Below are 20033 nucleotides of genomic sequence, written 5' to 3' on the forward strand. Positions count from 1 at the left end.
TGCAGATGGGGAGCCACTGCAGGGAAGGTCCGTTCTTGTGTTGCCACCCTCCTGGCCTCTCAAGGAGGAGGCACACGAAGAAGAGCCTCAGAAGATGATCTCAGGGTCTGGGTAGGTTCATAGGGGAAGAGGCGGTTCCTGAGGTATTGCGGTCCTGAGCCGTTTAAGGCTTTATAGGTCAAAACCACTACTTTGAATTGGGCCCAGAAACTAATTGGTAGCCAGCGCAATCAGACCAGGATCGGTGTCATATGCTCAAACTGTCTTGCTCCGGTGAGCAACCTGGCCGCTGAATTCTGCACCAGCTGAAGCTTCCGAACCGTCTTCCGAACTTCTATTCTGTCATTGCTATGAAAGAAAGGGAGGAATAAAATTGTATGGAAGTCTACGAGGTGCCTTGTGTGAGTTATAACTAATATTTTAAAATGTTTTCCTCCTTAGGGCAAAGGAATATGAAAGTATAATGGAAGCAAAAAACGGCTCTTGTGACTCCCCTTACAAAGCAAAGTAAGCATTTAGACCTTGTTTTAAATTTGATATGCAGCACTTAGATAAAATTGTGTTACTGGAAGATGAAGACGTTGATGTTCAATGCATGTAATATGGTCAGCCATTTTTCGTTCTTGTCAGCCATTAAATCACAAAAAGCAAACCATTAGGAGTAAGTTGAATTATCAGAACTGCACATTGTAAAATTGTAAAGTTCCCAAAATCATTTAAATTAAAAAATCTATTTTGCAGTCGGCACTGTTTTTGATTTTGAAAAAAAAAGTCTGTAACTCTTTTACTGCTGGTGCATATAAAGCTACCTTATAGATAACTACCGTATATACTCGAGTATAAGCCAACTTTTTCAGCACATTTTTTATACTTGAGTGAGGCGGCGGCAGAGGGATGAGCGGCCCAAAAGGAGCCCTTTCTCGCTGCTGGTCCTTTTGGGCTGCTTGTTCTTCCTCCGCCGCTGCCGCCACCACCAGGTTTGTGGTGTGGTGAATTGGCTTATACTTGAGTCAATAAATTTTCCCAATTTTTTGTGCTAAAATTAGGTGCCTCGGCTTATATTCGGGTTGGCTTATACTCGAGTATATACGGTAACTGGCCCACATAGGTCAGCAGCCATCTAATTTTGAAACCCTCTGAATGACCTTCTAGAAATTAATGAAATGAATAAATCTATCCCTTGCATGAATAGTATAAAGGACAATGCACAGCATCTTTGATCTCACTTGATCCATGCACATAAAGACAGTCATTTGTTGGCCTGTTAAAGCATTCACCGGTCAGATATTCTGTGGGCATAGTTTGAAAGCTAAGCTGCATAAATGCATGTCTAAAAAGGGGGAAATGCTAATTCCCACAGATAAAAAGCCATTTTGTGGTTAGTCTTAAATATACCATACAGAGGATCCACATATGTGGTGCTTTGCAAAGTTGGAGTGACAGAAAACAGACTGTGGGTGTAGCATGAGAAGAGGAGGCAAGGGACAAATCTCTGGTCATTTCAGTTACATGGACTTAGGCCTTACTGAAAGGCCCCCCATCCTTGCCTTGTTTTGTCAGCCTGAGGGCTTCATTCCCCTCTGGGCAGCCTTCCACGTGGCTGGAGCCAGGGGCAAAAAATGGAACAGAACAATGGATGTGACTCTTTCATTTGTTCAGTAGGCAACATTTTGGATGCAAAAATCAGAGGTGTACACATGCCTGCACACTCACACTCCTCTACCCTCTATTCAGGCAAGCAAGAGGCATTGTTGCAGTCAAGAACACATTGCATCCAGGGGAGATCAGTCATGAAGGACTCGGAGCAGCCCTGAAGAAGGGCCTCCCTGGGTGGGACCTAGCTATTGTCCCAAGGGCCAGATAGAGAGTCCCGGAAGGCCTTGTTAGGCCCAGAGCCTGAGGTTCCCTGCCTCTAGGAAGTTGTGCCAAAGGCTTCACAGAGAAGTGTGGATGTGGGGGAATATCTGTACACATACACAGCTAATGTGTCCATTGACCATCCTATGAATACGGGGGGGCGGGGGGTGGTATTATTTTTCAGATTAGTCTTCATCACAAAACTTCAGATCTACTAGTGGTTTTAAGGGTGAAAATCCTCTGGTTCCCAAGATTGAAAAATGAGAATTTGAGGAGGCTTTGCCTGTATCTGGAGCATATGCTACTCGTGGTGGTATATGGGGCTCATATAGGGACCCTGGGGACCATCTAGTCCAACCCACTGCAAGACAGGGGCTTGAAAACCTACTCCTGGCCCTCCCCCCCCCCCACTGTGTATTTCCTATGGCCAGGAAGAGCTTAAAGTACCCACTTTTTTATCATGAAGCCAATTTGGTGTATTGAAGGAAGAAGTGAGGGGATAGGACGATTTTATTTATCAATGGCCTGAATGTAGTTTATACTATAATTTAAAGCTAAGCACAGAGAGAACTTTTTAATAGAGTTTTAACAGTATTTCACAATTTCCTTCTACTGGCAAACCTACCCTAGTATAAATCTCTCTAGCTTGACTTAAGTTCTCTGGAGTTTTGCCAGTATATACAAATAGAGCAACAAGCCTTTCTCCCATGCAGTCTTTTTAAATACATTAGTGGGAAAGCGCAGAATGTTGAGGAAGAGGAAGAAGTAAAATCTGAATTTTGTACTACTGTTGCAGTGTCTGTGGAGTTCTGTTTTCTACCACCTCTGTACCTGTGTGTTGTGTGTCTTCCACCCTAATTTCAAGAACCTCCAAAAAGTATACAGTATACTTGCAGCATCCTGTCTGCTTTTGAATGGATGTATTATTGATATTGGAGGGTAATAACATATCTATCGATCTATCTATTTGACAGAGCCAGAATGTAGTCCTCAAGGTCTTAGGGTATTTTCCCTTGAGGCTAAAGAGTTACTATTTCATTGGAGATGTTTGAACATTCCTGCAATCATCCTCTGAGGCCCTCCTTCATGTGCCTCCTCTATCAGCGGTCCAAAGGGGGGCAACACGATAGCGGGACTTTTCTGTGGTGGCTCCCTGTTTGCGGAATGCCCTCCCCAAGGTGGCTCACCTGGCACCTTCATTACATATCTTTAGGCTGTAGGCAAAAATGTTTCCCTTCAACCAGGCATTTGGCTGATTTTGTGGGTTTTTTAATGTGTTTGTGGGAGAGTGGTTATTGGGTTGTTTTTGTTTTATTTATTTATTGTTTTTTTCTGTTGTGAACCGCAGATGAAGGACAGTATACAAGTTGCTGTTGTTAATACATAAAATAATGTTAGTATTTTTATTTTTATTTTTATTTTGCCCTCTACTATACCTTAATTTCTGAGTTCGTTTTTCAGCAATAGCAATGGATACAGATTAGATTATACTTTTAATCTTTATTTAACCCACCTTTAAATATTTCTGTTTTCTTAAAATAACCATCCTAGCAGCTAGCAGTAAATATAGAATCAATTAATTGTTTGAGAAACAAACAGAAAAAGATAAAAAGGTAACTCTTCTTGATTAATAAAACTGGTTCCATCAGAAGATTTCATTGGTCTTGTGTGAGACAGCTTGAGCTTGCTGTTTTCTTGCCCGTTATTCTTCAGAAGCTTCCTTCTCAGTTCCAGCTGTGAGACATCTGAGTTTCCTAGTAAGATTATTTCAGGAAATTGGGTATTTTCTTTTAATCCATTTCATCTAACAAAAATAATGGGTCTGTCGGGTGTTTTTACTATTTTGGGTAGCTGTTTGCTAATATCATGACTCTCAATAGCTAATCTTTTTATTGTGTTGATTGTTTGTAACAAATGGGAATCAGAGAAATTGTGAGCATAATTTTTTCCCCTTCCTTTCCCGTGAAAGGTTTGTGAATTGATTTGGTACAACTGGAAACCATTACATGGCATGTTCTCCATTCTTCTTTTTGAAAATATGTTTATTGAAGTCTATAATAAAAAAGGGAAATTACAGCCGGTAAGACAAAGAGGGGGGAAAGCAAGAACCTCCCCCAGTAACAACCCCCGAGATTCACAATGCATGTGTGCAATTAGAAAAACTGAAATCACTGTCTTTCATTTTTCCTAGGGGAGTTGTTTAAAAGAAGAAAGATGCCTTTCACAGGGCATTCCGCTCCCCACCCCCATGTTTCATTGATGCTCTAGGCCAGGCATGTCCAACTTCAAATAGGCTGCCATCTACTACCCAGTGTATAAAAAAAAACAGGCAGTGATCTATCCATTGTCATTGGAGAGACGAGGAGCGCGCATGGGTGCGTGTGTGGAAGGAGGTGGCTGAGGAGACAGTCTCTCCCCCCCCCCCCAAGCCAGCCCTTCTTGCCTAAAGTCTTGGTGGCACTGACAACCTTAATTGGCTATTAAAAGGAGTGATGGTTTTCACTCTCTATTTTGAGAGACTCTCTGACTTCCTGTGAATGAGAAAAAGACATGCAGAAAGTTACTTTGGAATGGGGAGGGGGAATTTTGCCAAAATCCATAGTAGAAGTAAGAAGCTAAAAAAGTTTGAATCTATAATCACAGTGTAGAATGTACAAAATGATTTTGGTGCTGATAAAGGTAATGTTTCCATCAATTCCAAATGTAAATACTCTTGTGTGGATTGTTGCTGCTGCTATTATAGTGTTTAAATAAATGAAGGGCTGCATGGGATGGTGGGCTATTAAAAAGCTAGTTTTGCCTGAAGGCTTACGATCCAAATACTGGGATAAGTAGAGGGGGAGGGGTTTAGGGAGTCAGAAAGGGCAACTAGAATATGCAGAGGCAATGAGGCAGGGGGCCGTATCCAGTCCTAATCCTCCTCTGAGTTGAGCCATGGAAGTTAATGATCTTGACTATCTTAGGTTCATTAAGTTAATGGGTCTGCTCTGAGTAGGACTATCCTTGGGTTCAGCTGTGAATCCCTTTCCCCAGGCATAAGGCATTTTCCACTCAGGCACCTTGTGCTAAAGAATAGCTTAAGAAAAGTGAGCCTGTTTCTAACATGGTCCCCTCATTGTTCAAGCTGGGGTAGAAGAGCATGTACAGTCTCTTGCAAGAGCAGAAACTCAAGAACCTCTAGGGACCCTACCAATTAGGCCACCATGGGAACTTTTGCCAAGCATTTGTGGGACAAAACTAGCACCACAAACCACTGATACAAGATGGGTGGAGGTTTTATCCCCACCCATACACTGTTAATCTGCTTTGCAGAGACGCAGGTGGCGCTGTGGTGTAAACCACTGAGCCTAGGGCTTGCCAATCAGAAGGTTGGTGGTTCGAATCCCCGTTGCTGAGTCCCAGCTCCTGCCCAGCTAGCAGTTCAAAAGCACGCCAAAAGTGCAAGTAGATAAATAGGTACCACTCCAGTGGGAAGGTAAACGGAGTTTCCGTGCGCTGCTCTGGTTTCGCCAGAAGCGGCTTAGTCATGCTGGCCACATGACCCCAAACAACTGTGGACTCGGCCAGTGAAACGAGATGAGAGCCGCAACCCCAGAGTCGTTTGCGACTGGACTTAACTGTCAGGGATCCTTTACCTTTTTTACCTTTATAATCAAGCAATGTATAAATTTTGTGAAATAAATTTAAAATAGTTCCCCTTGCTTCCTCCGACTTTCCCACAAAACAGATCACCAAAAGCTAGTTCTTGATGCTTCTCTAGACTTTTTTTTTTTTTTTTTAAAGGAGAGCTCTCCACTTACCAGGGGTGAGAGGCCTTGGGATAGAAGCAGTCTTTTGTACAAAACCTGTTGAACGACAGAGCAACCTGAGCCCCAGCCAGCAAGGCCAATCATCAGGGATAAGAGGAGCTGAAATGCAGCAGTGTCGGGAGTGTATGACGTTTGGGGAAAGCTAAAGTAAACCACAATTAAATCCCCCTCCTAATTTTTTTGATAGAGACTGATTTAAGAATGAACTTCCTACACAATCCAGCATAGTCTTAAGTTTGACAGATCCTCAGACGGTTCCTACAATATTGATAGGGAGGCTAGATGAGCATGTAAAAAGAAAGGAATATGACTACTTTCCTTGAGTCCACAGACTGCTCAGTCCATAGTTCTCCAAGAAGTTAAGCAATTCTGTAACAAACAGAGTTATCTAAGAGAAGGTAACTTTATATTCTGCAATATGAGGGGAAATGAGAGAGAAAAATCCTTTAGGGATGCGGAAATGCAAGTCTCGGTAGATAGGGCTTTGAAGAATTGTGGAAATATTGTAAGGCTCCCCTTTGACTTAACTATAGCTGGAAAAACAGAAGGAATGCAGCACCATTAAGACTATATCTGGGGTTTGTTTCCGGGGGGGGGGGGGACTATTTTCAAATGTATCTGTCAAGCCAGAACACACATTAGTTGAGTGACAGCCCCCAATCCTGTACCTGGCTGATTAAAAGGAAACTAATAGCAGGGATCTACAGTCTTTTAAAAAATGATCCGGCTTTAAAAGGCCAGTTTAAGGTAATCATGACAATGGCTGTAATCAGTGCTTTTTGAAATTAATTAATTAATTAATTAATTGTTTAGGGGTGCTCTCATTGACTCAAGAAAATCACTATTTTATAGTTCAAATCGGGAAAAATAAATATAGTAAATGGACAAAAGTTCTACAAAGATTCACAAAATGTTTAGGGGTATGTGTGACCCCCAGAAAAAAAACTGGCTGTAATCACAAACACACTGATTTTATTCCAAGTAAACATATGAGTAGCAAGTAATTTGGTGTCAATAGAACACACTCATAACTGTTTCCTGAATTGAGGCCATTTTTACTATGTCCACTTTGAGAGACCTTTTAAATATATCAGTTTAGATGGAGATTTCTTCTGATATATATATTTTTTTATTGGACAGGATTTATATGCTGCTTTACCATCAAAACCTCAAAATACGTTAAAATATTGATAAGGAGATGTTACAAATTATTATTATGCTCACTAAACATCTGAAAAAGAAAGAGTTAAAAATACAAAATAAACAGCTGCTGTCAGCACAATTATAATCACAGCAGAATCCACAGTAGTGAGGAGAAATCAGCTAGCCAGGACTTAATACACAACTACCCTCCCAACCCAAAGCCCCTCCAGAATAGAAAGGTTTGACAGCAGAACAGAAAATAGGAGTGACAGGGCCAGGCAAACATCTGGGAGTGGCACGTGGGGGGAGATACAACCTAGCCACATGTACGACTTTATAGATGACAGTCCTCTTTTTAAGGAGCCTCTTATTTGCAGGCTGACCAGTCCAGGGGCTGTTTAAAGAATCAGAAGGAGAAGGAAGGAAGGAAGGAAGGAAGGAAGGAAGGAAGGAAGGAAGGAAGGAAGGAAGGGCAGATGAGCCTTGATGTTACCCGTCAGCTTTTAGCACCTGGATAGCAGACTGAGCAGGCACATAGGTCACCCACAAGGAGAAGAGGGGACTGTGTTTCTATTTAAGCTACAGGAAAAACGGGGAACTTAATGTAGCCAACTAAGCTGTACTCAAGAGTTGTCCCATTGAAATAGATGGATCTGGCTTAGGTCCATTCATTTCAATGGGTCTGCTCTGAATGCAGCTTAGCTGGATACAGCCCAGTAGTTTTTAGTGAAGGGTCTTGTCAAAATGGCCTCAGAAAAAAATCAGCTGAGTGTGGTGCAAGTATAGATACCACTGACTCGTGGGGCGACCACAGTTTGAGATTCTCTGTCCTTGCTCATAACACTGGCTGTCAGCAGTTCTCCCAGCCGGAAAAATCCTGGAGCCTTTTGCAAGCTCAGCATGCACTGCACCAATGAGCCCTCTCCCTTCTTGACTTTATCTAGCTCCTGGTCAATCTAATAACTGATAAGTGTCCATTTTGTATCCTTTTTTAAAAAAATTATGCTTTTCAGATTTATACATTTCACTAGTTTTACAATCATTTTATAATAATAATAATAATAATAATAATAATAATAATAATAATAATAATTATTATTATTATTATTATTATTATTATTATTTATACCCTGCCCATATGGCTGGGTTTCACCAGCCATTCTGGGTGGCTGCCCACAGATTAAAAACAGAATAAAACATCACACATTAAAAACTTCCCCAAATCATTTTAATATTTCAAAACTTGACTTCCTTCCCTCTCTTTCCTTTAATTTATTTTTAATATCTTCTGCATATCCAAATTAACATAATTTGCTCATTTATTCATCTACTTAAAATATATACCCTTAGAAACTGCAGGTTATTACAGTAATCCTGTCAGTGTTCTTATCTGTTTACAATTTATCTGTAAATATTCAATATACCATTTCCATTCTTTTATTAAGTTTGTTATCTTGATTTCTTATTTTTCCACTAAGTTTTGCCATTTCTGCATATTCCGTAAGTTTTTGTAACCATTCTTCCTTTGCTGGGACTTCTGCTTCTTTCCATTTTGGGGCGAGTAACATTCTTGTCTCTGTAATAGCATACATAAATAAGTTTCTATACAGGATTTTACTTGCTCATCCTTTTGTCTCCCATTCCAATAATATTTTATACATTTTAGACAGCACTTTTACATTACATTCCAATAGGTCTCTCTCCAGTTGTGATATCCCCCGCCCAACCCTCGTAAAAGTGCTAGAGGAGAGGTTGGATAGTGAGAGAGGCTTCTGACTCCCAGAAGGCAATCCGCTAACAGAAACCCAATCCTGTGCCTTGCAGCATTTCTCTGCCATTGGATGCCACTGCAATATAAACACACATTTGGATGGCAGTTACTTACACACTTACCGGGGGGGGGGGGTCCATTGAACTTGGTGGAGCTTCCTTGTGAGTAGGAGTGCCTAGGCTCACAATGTTTCTCTCTTTAGCATGCTATGATTAATCAAGTCTCAGTGATATATTACAGGAATGCCGTTTTCCCAATTCTGATCTTTATCTTTCTTCTCTCTCCCCCCCCCCCATTTGCATGGAAGGCTGCAGCGATTAGTAAAAGACCTACTAAAGCAACTTCAAATTCAAGACAGCAACAAAGTCTCAGCTCTGGATAGGATATTGGGAGAGATTTCGCGTATCCTGGAAAAAGAGGTATCATAACTCTTGTTGCTCAACTCACCATTCCCCTGCAGACCCATCATTTGGTTACTTAGACACGCAGGGACGCACTCTCTCTCTTTCATGCACACGTTTGTGTTGGTATAGATATGTGTGTATGTGGATTAATTAATCTGTGGCATATATGATATTGACTGACCATGCAATTCCATGCATGTTTATTCAAATCCCAGTATGTTTTGTTCATGTGACTTTTGAAAGTGTTGTTACATCCAACTAGTTTTACTTGGAGAAAACTCACTGAAATGGATGGCCATTACTAACTTATTCCCATTAATTTCAGTGGGTCTACTCTGAATAAAATGCAGTTGGTTGCAACCCCAAGAGGTGTAAATGAGAGGTTTTATGATTATGTGTTATATAATCTATTAGGTGAAAGTTGCACTATCAATATATCGAAAACAGAAAAACTAGTTGAAAATGCCATCCTGAGCTGCTGCATCCTTTTGAGTTGATTTAATTGTTTTTAAATGTTCTTTTCAAATATTTTTATCATAAATATAGAAAAAATAGAAACCAATCATTCATTAAATATCACTAAATCTCCAACATTAAACCTCAGAAATCTACTACAGCATCAGAGAACAGTGCATATGCATATACATTTATTGTTCTGAAACGAGAAGAAGAATACATTTCACAACAAATTGGGCATCTTATGTTTGCTTCTCTTGTATGCATATGGAACAGGTGGGGCTTTTTTTTAGCCGGAACTCAGTTCCAGCACCTCTCAGGTGGGTGCCATTGCCACTATAAGAAAAGGGAGGCATTAATCTTCTTCTAGAAAAATAGCACTGGGAGCAGGCAAGCTTTTTTTGCAGCCGCCACGTCAGTTGTATTCTCACAGCTCAGCAGGCCCTCTTCTCCTTGTCCTCATACCTTACAGCAAGGATGAGGACCTGTTGCCCTCCAGGTGTATTAGATTAAAACTCCCATCATGTCTGGCCATTGGCCATGCTGGTTGGAGTTCAGCAGCATCTGGAGGACCACAGCTTCCCTTTCGCTGCCATACAGCTTGATGGAATATAGAGCCAGGCCTTGCTTACAGATCCTAGTTCTGGAGCACAGAGAAGGAGCCAAACGGGAGAAGGCATTTCCTACAGTGTTTTTCCTAAAAGTAATTTACTGTTCCCAAAGTGTGTGTTTCTCCTATTTCATCTAACATTGTGAAAATCCTTAATGCTTTAACCAAACAAAATGGAAAATCACTGCATCTCGATTCAGTCTCATGTAAAACCATTTCTCTGGTTATTGGTTAAAGATGAATTTAACTTCAGGCTTTGAATCGCAACAGAGTAACATAAGCTTTGTGCGGCTTATCAGCAGCTTTTCAGACATGTGTGTGCCATTACTACAAGTAAACAGAATTTAAATGGATGGAGTTGACATGGATCCCCCCACAAAAAAATACCAATCCTGTTTTTAAGAATACAGCCAGACTGCTGCTTAAAGCTGGCAGCATGTCACACAGACGTTACTAAGTAAGTTCATATCTGCCAAAGTTTATAAGCTGGTGGAAGTGAGAAGGCAAAATATTCCCTGACCCATGTCGCCGAGTGTAATGCGGTGCAATATCAGATTCTGGCAAAGCCTGCTTTGGTTTGGGTTCATTGAAATCCAAATACCACAAGCAATGGAAGAAAAATAAATATGGGCTGTAGAAGTATCTGCTTGAAAATGGGAGATCTGTACTGTGCAATGTCTATTCTACATGTCAGCACTCATGTAGCATAGCACAACTGAACCATTCTCCTAGGAGAGTGCAATTTGTGCATTCAACATAGGAGATGTACATGTGAGAAAATGTACCCTGGGGTCTACTACACAGTTATTCATGCCTTGGTAACTTCCGGGTTAGACTACAACAGGGAGTGACTGGCATGTGGCCCTCCAGTTGTTTGTACTCCAACTCCCATCATCCCTGACCATTGATCATGCTGACTGTGTCTGACAGTAGTCTTAACAACCTCCGGATGGAACTACATTGGCTACACCTGCTCTAACCATTACGCCATATTGACTCTTGACTAAAGATGTGTGTTCACGTCTCAACATGTGAAAAGCTGATCTGAATGGGGTTTTTAATTTGTTGTGGAATGAAGGCTAACAAGTTCCATTTGTACTCATTAATACCATTTGGGCAAATGGTCAGGAATACAGAGCACCTCTTTGGCTACCCCTGGTTAGAGTTTGGACTTGAATTGGGGAGGACCCAGGTTCAAATTCCCTCTTACCTTACCTCTTCCATAAGCCTGCCCGACCATTACAATAATCTTTGGAGCCCACCTACCCTTCCAAAGCCCCCTTTCAATCTGAGATTAGGTGGGTAGTGACAGGAGAGAGGGCTTTTTATGGGGGTAAATAAGATACATGACCCACGTGTGGGTAATTACCCACACCCCATAGTCTCCTTTGACTGGACTTAACCATCCAGGGGTCCTTTACTTTTAATTAAAAGAATTGGCTGGGTGTCTAGATTCAAAGCATGGTGCTTAACACACTCTCCAGCGGAAGTGAGGCCCAAGCAGAGTTTAAAATGGTCACAAAGTCAAGGAGCAATATAACATGGGAGTAATAGGCTGATAGACCTTTGTATATATCCCGATTAGTTTGCTTGCAGCGTTTCTCCTTTTCTTCCCCCCTCTCAATGAACAGACCACTCTTAAGTAGGTTTTTAAAAAAGGGTTTGCTTACAAAATCCAAAGGTCCGATTTATGCGCTATCACATTCAGCAGCAAGGAGAACACAGGTAGAATACTCTTGGGTACAAAATACAGAAATATAGTTTTGAGCATTCAGGCTGAGCTTAGAGCAAACTTAGACATGTCCTTCCTGGTTACAGAAGGCTGCCAAATAAAGGCTGCCAAAGAGGTGATGATAATAACACAGAGAGAGAGAGAGATGCACAGACATGCAAGCCTTCTCTCAGGCTAAAAGACGTGACCTAAAAGGGAAAGAGGGATTGAGAGGGAAAGGATATGCATTTGTAAGGGGCCTCAAAGAGAAGGATTTAAATTCATTAATTACATAAACAGTTAAAAGATTCAGTTTCCTTGAATAAGACCAGGCTTACCTGAAAGACTGCTTTCTCCCATCCTCAAACATTAATGTCCTAGGAGGCCCTGCTCCGTATTCCCAGCAGAATGAAATGAGGCAGGCCTTTTCAAGTTATGGAATAGTGTTCCCCAAAGGCACGCCTGACACCGTGTTTCTGGTCATTTCAGCACCTGGTGAAGATGTTTCTAGTCACCCAGTCCTTTTAAATAGATTGCGCCTCTGTTTTAGAATTCGTTTTAATTCTAGGAATGCAGCAAGTTGGGGGTTTTATATTCTTGTTTTTAATGTTTTTATTTGAATTTCATTAATTTTTTCACTTATTTATTCAAAGCTGCCATACAAACATCATGTTATGAAGATGGCACACAAATGTCATCAATAAATGATGGAGGATATTTGAAAAAAAAAGGCGAACAGTTTGTAACACTTCCTTAACTCAAAAGGTTTATTGCAGTAGATCTGCCCCTATAATGGGACACCATTTCGCTATAAGTTATTTAAATCTTGCACAGATGGCAAACTGTTCTTTAGGCCTCAGGGCGGATAAGGAAAAAATGAACATATGTACAGTATTACGAATATCTGTTCTTAATTGGTCCATTTGAGCCAAGGGTGTGTATATATTTTAACAGGAAAACATGGATTCTTGTTGCTCGCATTGATATCCATCAGCCAACAGCATAATAGGCCTAACTCTTCTCAGGAACTATTGTACACATGAACTTAAAATGTTTTTTAAAAACAAGCCTGCAGTTTAATCAAACAAGTATTTTCCCCTTATCGCAAGGAGGTATCTCTCTTCGGTGGCAGATTTGTAAGCAGTGCGGGTTGTATTTCTGATGCTGTCTGTAATCATACCATTGCTAATTGTGGCGTAATGCAGTAACCTAAACAAACGTTATTGAATTTTCCTCACAAATTCTTCACGAGTCGTTTTACTACAGAGACTGTTTTGTAGGTAGTACAGGCAGTAATTTATTTATTTTTTAAGGGGAAAAAAGAGTGGCACAGAAGTGGTTCTGTTTATATAGGTGTGTGTATACACAAGATAGCACTGTGAAACTTTATTTGTCTTACTTATTTTGAAAAATTAGACCCGACATTTCTCTATAAATATACTCAAAACATTTATAGATTATACCCAATTTAACAAATTAGCAATAACAGAATAAGTGAAAAATGAAACATAAACCCACACTTTGACAGCAGAAAGAAGCAGAGAAAATAGTGATGCTGCAGTGCAAAACAAATAACACCCCCAAAACAACACCCGTCCCCCTCCGGGCACCTGAAGGTGTAGGGAAGCTGTTGCCTGCCAGGTGTCTTCTCATTCCTGACAGTTGGCAGTGTTGGTCGGGGCAGATGAGAGTTGGGAATCCAACAACTGGAGGCCATAGCTTGTGGGGGTGCACGTTTGTGATGAGGTTGGGCGGGTCTCCTGGCCTCCCAAGGCCCCTCGGGGAGGGCACTGAGAAGGCCCTGCTCCTGGCAGAGTTGTGCTGGGCTCTGGTTGGTGGGAGCACCTGGAGCAGGATCTCACTTGTCGAACAGAGTGAGTACACATGAGGAATGGCATCCAAATATTCAGGTTACTTACACCATCATTTCTTTGACTATAATTTAATTTCCATTTGCAAGTGATTCTCCACTTCCACTCATAGCTAGACGTGGGTGGTTCAGAATATGGGTAAGCACCTCTTTTTCTTTCCAAGCTGTTTCATGTGTTCTTGGCTCCAGCTGCTACAAGTGAACATTCTGATTTAATCTGATGACATCTTTGTGGTTAGTTATTTAAGTCGTGTGTTGGTTATTTGAGTTGCTTTTCTAGCATTCCGGTCTCCAAGTTGGCTCAGAACAAGTAATTTAAATGTTAACATGAATTAGCCCTTCCTCTCACCAAAGTTTCCTCCAATGCCCAGTCTTCTCTCATCTGCTGTCTTCCTCTACACGCCAGGCAGGAACAAGCCTCTCTCCACTGGTAGCCTGAAAGTGGGTGACCTGGTGGCTGAGGGGGCTTCTTTTACTCCCTAGGAGCAGAAACAACAGAGAGGCGAGATGTTTCTGGCTGCTGTTGGTTCTTGAAGCCATGGCAGGCTCAGTGTGAACATAATAGGGAGCACATTGGATGCAGCATGGTGTGTGCCTGGGCTGTGCAAAGAAGAAATGGCAACAAGGGAGTGGGCCTCTTCGGCTGTGGCATGCTCTGCTGTGCCAACACTAGCCTCTTCTCAGCATCAGGCTGAGACTTTCCTCTTCAGTTGGGAGCATGATGGAATTTTTATTCTTTTAATTTGATTGTAAGTCGCCTAGAGACTGCCCTGCATTAGGCAATTAATTAATTAATACTTATGAATTCATAGAATGATAGAAATGTAGAGTTGGAAGGGATCCCAAGGGCCATCTAGTCCAACCCCCTGCACTGCAGGCTAAAGCATCTGTGACAGGTGACCATCCAATCTTCGCTGGAAAACCTCCAAGGAAGGAGAGTCCACAACCTCCCAAGGGAGACTGTTCCACTGTCAAACAGCTCTTATCAATTGGTGGGACACGGGTGGCGCTGTGGTCTAAACCACTGAGCCTCTTGGGCTTGTCAATCAGAAGGTCAGCAGTTCAAATCCCCGTGATGGGGTGAGCTCCCATTGCTCTGTCACAGCTCCTGCCAACCTAGCAGTTCCAAAACACACCAGTGCAAGTAGATAAATAGATACTGCTGCGGTGGGAAGGTAAACGGCGTTTCCGTGCGCTCTGGCTTCCATCACGGTGTTCCTTTGTGCCAGAAGTGGTTTAGTCCTGCTGCCCACCTGACCTGGAAAGCTGTCTGAGGACAAATGCCGGATCCCTTGGCCTGAAAGCGAGATGAGCGCCACAGCCCCATAGTCACCTTTGACTGGATTGAACCGTCCAGGGGTCCTTTACCTTTACCTTTATCAATTGCTTGACAGTTGCTGGTCCCATGGCTAAAAAATCAAAGCCAAAATAAATTGCCTTCTTAAAAAAATATACTGATGGATAGCTAGTTCATAGTTGCTGCTTGGGCAGTAGTGCTCACCGAAATGTGATATAAGCAGGATTGAATAATCTGGCAAGTTAGAATGCCTACTCTGGCCTGTTTTCTAAAGACAGAAAGGACGCTTTTAGTATTCCTTGGTATTGCAAATTCCCTTAACAATCGACACAGTTTAAGGATACACTAGTGATGGATGGCTGAACTTCCTCTCCTTATGAACAAAGTTACGATGTTCTTCACATTTTGTGAAAATGATATTTTTCTTGCATTTAGTGACACTGCCAAAACCGACCACTTTAGTGTAACAAGAAAGGAAATAAACTGTCAGTAATATAAATGCAGTTCCCCCCAAATGACATCCATCTTCCTTCAACATTACATAATCAGCAGGCTACCAAGAGCTTTAAGTTTCTGAGAATTTTAGTTGACTTTTGTGAAAAGACATACCAGTGTGCATGTTGCTAATGCATACTCCTGGGCAGTGCTTTTTTTCTACGCATACCCCTAAACATTTTGTGAATCTAAGTTTGGCCTCATTGAGGAAGAGTATTTCAATATGGTCCTATCACCTCCTGGCAAATAGAAGGGGAAGAAATGGAGGCAGTGAGAGATTTTACTTTTTTGGGCTCCACGTTCATTGTAGATGGTGACAGCAGTCACGAAATTAAAAGACGCCTGCTCCTTGGGAGAAAGGCGATGGCAAACCTAGACAGCATCTTAAAAAGCAGAGACATCACCTTGCCGACAAAGGTCCGTATAGTTAAAGCCATGGTTTTCCCAGTAGTGATGAATGGAAGTGAGAGCTGGACCATAAAGAAAGCTGATCACCGAAGAATTGATTCTTTTGAATTATGGTGCTAGAGGAGACTCTTGAGAGTCCCATGGACTGCAAGAAGATCAAACGTATCCATTCTTAAGGAAATCTGCCCTGAGAGCTCACTGGAAGGACAGATCCTGAAGCTGAGGCTCTAATACTTTGGCCACCTCATGAGAAGAGAAGACTCCCTGGAAAAGACCCTGATGTTGGGAAAGATGGAGGGCACAAGGAGAAGGGGACGACAGAGGACCAGATGGTGGGACAGTGTTCTTGAAGCTACCAGCATGAGTTTGACCAAACTGTGAGAGGTCCATGGGGTTACGAAGAGTCGGACACAACTAAACGACTAAACAACAATTTCAATATGAGTAGGAAAATCATAATAGCACTGCTCTTGGGCAGAATTTAAGCAACCTTGTTGCATTGGAAGTGCTTGAAAAACTGAAGAGGTACCAATAGTTGTTAGCATGATTGCTCCCATGTTAATTTGAGATCTCATTGGCTCTATCTTTCCCTGCTTGCCAGAATAGCCTGTGTTTTCTGATCCCTACCTCTGATAAATCACTGTTCTAACCGTGTCCTTCCAGAGGATCCTTGTTAAAAAGTTTAATGTGAGCCGCTAAGATTGTTGTTTTTCATGGTTCAGCTCCCTCCCCAGGAGCCTGGTTAAAGTTCAGAGTGGGGAGCAGACACATCACCGAGTGCTTGCGCATAAACCTTAAGACACTATACATTGCACAGCCTGCCATTTCACTAACTGCAGCTGCAGAGGCATTGGTTGAACTGCTGATCACCTGTTATTGGACTGCCATGTGTTCCTAGCATAAAGCCCTGCTGAGGCATTCTGTCAGCATAGAAATATGAGAAGAAGCTGACTTATACTGAGTCAGACCATTTATCCATCTAGTCAAGTGTTTTCTACACTGACTTACACCACTCTCTTCTGCCTTGGTCAGACCACACCTAGAATACTGTGTCCAGTTCTGGACACCACAATTTAAGAAGGATGTTGACAAGCTGGGACTTGTACAAAGGAGGGCAACCAAGATCATCAAGGGTCTGGAAACCAAGCCTTATGAGGAACGGTTGAAGGAGCTGGGTGTGTTTAGCCTGGAAAACGAGACTGAGACAAGATATGATGGCCATCTTCAAATATCTCAAAGGCTGTCACATGAAAGATGGAGCAAGGTGGTTTTCTTCTGCTCCAGAAGCTAGGACTTGGACCAATGGCATCAAGTTACAAGAAAGGAGATTCTGAGTGAACATCAGGAAAACCTGTCTGACAGCAAGAGCTGTTTGACAGTGGGATGAACTCTCTGGGAAGGTGGTGGACTGTCCTTCCTTGGAGGTTTTTAAGCAGACGTTGGATGGCCATCTATTATGGATACTTTAGTTGAGACTCCTTCATTTCAGGGGGTTAAACTAGATGACTTGGGGTCCCTTCCAACTGTATGATTCTTATACTCTCCTGATTTTGAAAAGTCACATTCATCATGAAAGAGAGGGGAAACATTGATTGCTGCCTTTATAATCTTGTTCCGTTGCTCGTAGCTTGTATAGTGAGAAAAGGGCAAAGGAAAGGTGAATACGACGGCATTTGTAAGGAACAGATACATTCCTCCCTCCTTTCCCCACCCAAGCATTATTCTGCCACTAGTGAAGTCTCATTATTTCTGAGTGTCCTAATCAATAGGGTCATGAAAGATTGATTTTGGCAGCTGTCACGCTGTTTATGACACAGATCATATATAGTCATTTATAGAAGTGGGCAGTAATTCTCTTGTTAACTTGCAAGTCAAGAAATCAGTGGACACATCTTGCTTGTCAGGGGTGGTGAAAAAGATCTTGATAGTGTCACTCATTGACTGAGAGGAGGAGACTTGACACTGTTAATTGAATTTCCCAGGGGAACATAAAAAGAAAGAAAGAAAGAGACCCTAATACCATGCCATCAGGAGGAAGGAGGGGTGGAAACAACACAAGCTGTCACCATGGGGGAACTGCTTACATTGATTTAACGTTGCTAATGGCTGGGCCTGGATGAAGCATTGCCCAAAGGGAGAACAGAGTTCACCACAGTTGCTCCTTCACACTTACTAAAAGTCTTTCAAACTTGTGGCCCTTTTACTTGTGGAGTTATAAGAGATAATGCACAAGCAGTATTAAAGTGACTTAAAAATAGCTTAAAACAAATGAGACCACTCGTATTTATGTTCTGGCTCTGCCACAACAATTCCCCTCCCCTAATCCCCCCGACTGTAACATTTCTGGCTACGGGCCTGAGACTGGAGTACAACCTGGTTTGTGTTTCTGCATAATGTGAAAAATGGCCTTTATGAATGAAACATTCTTCCCACATGGACAGGATGCTGCACTTCTGCCTGTAAGGCCTGTATTCAAATCCTGAAAAGCAGAGAACTTGTTTTAATAATAATAATAATAATAATAATAATAATAATAATAATAATAATAATAATATCTTTATTGTCATTGCCCCCTCTCAGGGACAACGAAATTACTTGACTGCTCCATAAAAACACTAATTAAAACAATACAGTATAATACAGCAAGGAAGATTAGATGACTTTCAAAGTCCAGGCTTCCCATTCAGGGCCGAGATCGCTCTGGAGAAGAAGCTGTTCTTAAGACGGCTCGTTCTTGTCTTCATCGTCCTGTATCTCCGTCCCGACGGCAGGAGCTCGAAGAGACAGTGACCAGGATGCGATGGATCTTTTACTATGTCCAGTGCCTTCCTATGGCACCTTGTGGCATAAATCTGCTCTAAGGTGGAAAGTGGGCAGCCAACAATTCTCTCTGCTGCCTTAACAACTCTGCACAACCCCATCCTGTCCTGGGTAGTACAGCTTCCGTACCACACACATAAGCCATAAGTGAGCACGCTCTCAATGGCACAGTGATAGAAGGCAAGCAGCAGTTTCTGCGGAAGATGGTTTTTCCTTAGAATTCTCAAAAAGTACAGTCTCTGCTGCGCCTTCTTCACAAGCCCCCTTGTGTTGACACTCCAGGACAGATCCTCTTGTAATTCAATGCCCAAAAATCTGAACGTTGTTACCCTCTCCACACAGACCCCATCAATCAAAAGTGGCTGGATATTGCTCTTCTGTCTCCTGAAGTCCACCACAAGCTCCTTTGTCTTCCTTGTATTTATGAGCAAGTTGTTAGCTCTGCACCACTCTGTCAGCCGCTCCACCTCATCTCTATAGTCCGTTTCACCCTCCCTTTCAGGGATGAGCCCAATCACGGTTGTGTCATCTGCAAATTTGACAACCCTATTACTAGGGTGAGCAGCGACACAATCGTACGTGTAGAGAATATAAAGGAGCGGACATGCTGCACCCCTTGATTTAAAAAACATGGAAATATTGGGGCTGTCTTCCTCTGTATGAGCTGTCCAGGTTTTGAGATCTTTCAAAGAAGTCCTCCTCCCAGTTGTACCTGTTTGGCTGGGACATGAGAGAGAGCCTTCTCAGTGGCTGCACCCAACAGTGGAGCTTTCTTCCTGAAGAGACTCACTCACCTCTTTCTTGTCCTTTTGCTGCCAAGCAAAGTCTTATATTTAGGAAATATTTTGGCCTTCAGTGTCGCTCTTTCTTGATTTCTTGTCCCTCTTACTGATTGAGAGTTTTCAGTTGTCTGCTGTCTTATGCTTAATGTGTTGATGTGCTATGCTTTGATGACATGGCTTTTTCGATTGTTTGGTTTTAGTTTTGTTAGCTGCTTTGAGTATCCTCTTAATAAAAAGACGGGTTTGTATGTGTCTACTGTTGTTTGTAGACCAGGAATGAGGAACCTTTGGCTCTCTTGACCCTGTTGGACTTCAGCTCCCATCAGCCCCAGCCAGCATGGCCTGGGGGTTAGGGATGATGGGAGTTGGAGTCCAACAGTTCTCGATCCCTGCAAAAATAGTTTAGAGTCCTTACCTCTTCCACCTGGGGCTGCTTTTTGGATTTGAGCTTTGCAAAATTTAATGCAAACTGACCTGATCTGAGCCTCCTCGACTGATTTGCAGATTGGAACTTGTTTATTCTCTGGCTTTCGCTTTTCCCAGACATATCAACCCCCTTTCTCAGTCCAAAAACAGAAATAAATATCAAAGTATGTTTAA

General features: G+C 42.1%; 1 protein-coding gene across 8 annotated transcripts in view; it reads left to right on the top strand.

Annotated features, from left to right (window-relative positions):
- Positions 1-20033, top strand: part of SCAPER (S-phase cyclin A associated protein in the ER) — a 215371-nt gene that overhangs the window by 93831 nt on the left and 101507 nt on the right. For all 8 annotated transcript variants that reach the window (XM_083630088.1, XM_083630090.1, XM_083630089.1 and 5 more), the window contains 2 exons: positions 442-507; positions 8888-8999. In XM_083630088.1, coding sequence (XP_083486214.1) covers positions 442-507; positions 8888-8999 — 178 coding nt within the window. The remainder of the gene's footprint in view (positions 1-441; positions 508-8887; positions 9000-20033) is intronic.

This window comes from Podarcis filfolensis, assembly GCF_964270895.1.
Source record: "Podarcis filfolensis genome assembly, chromosome: 9".
Taxonomy (NCBI): Eukaryota; Metazoa; Chordata; class Lepidosauria; order Squamata; family Lacertidae; genus Podarcis; species Podarcis filfolensis.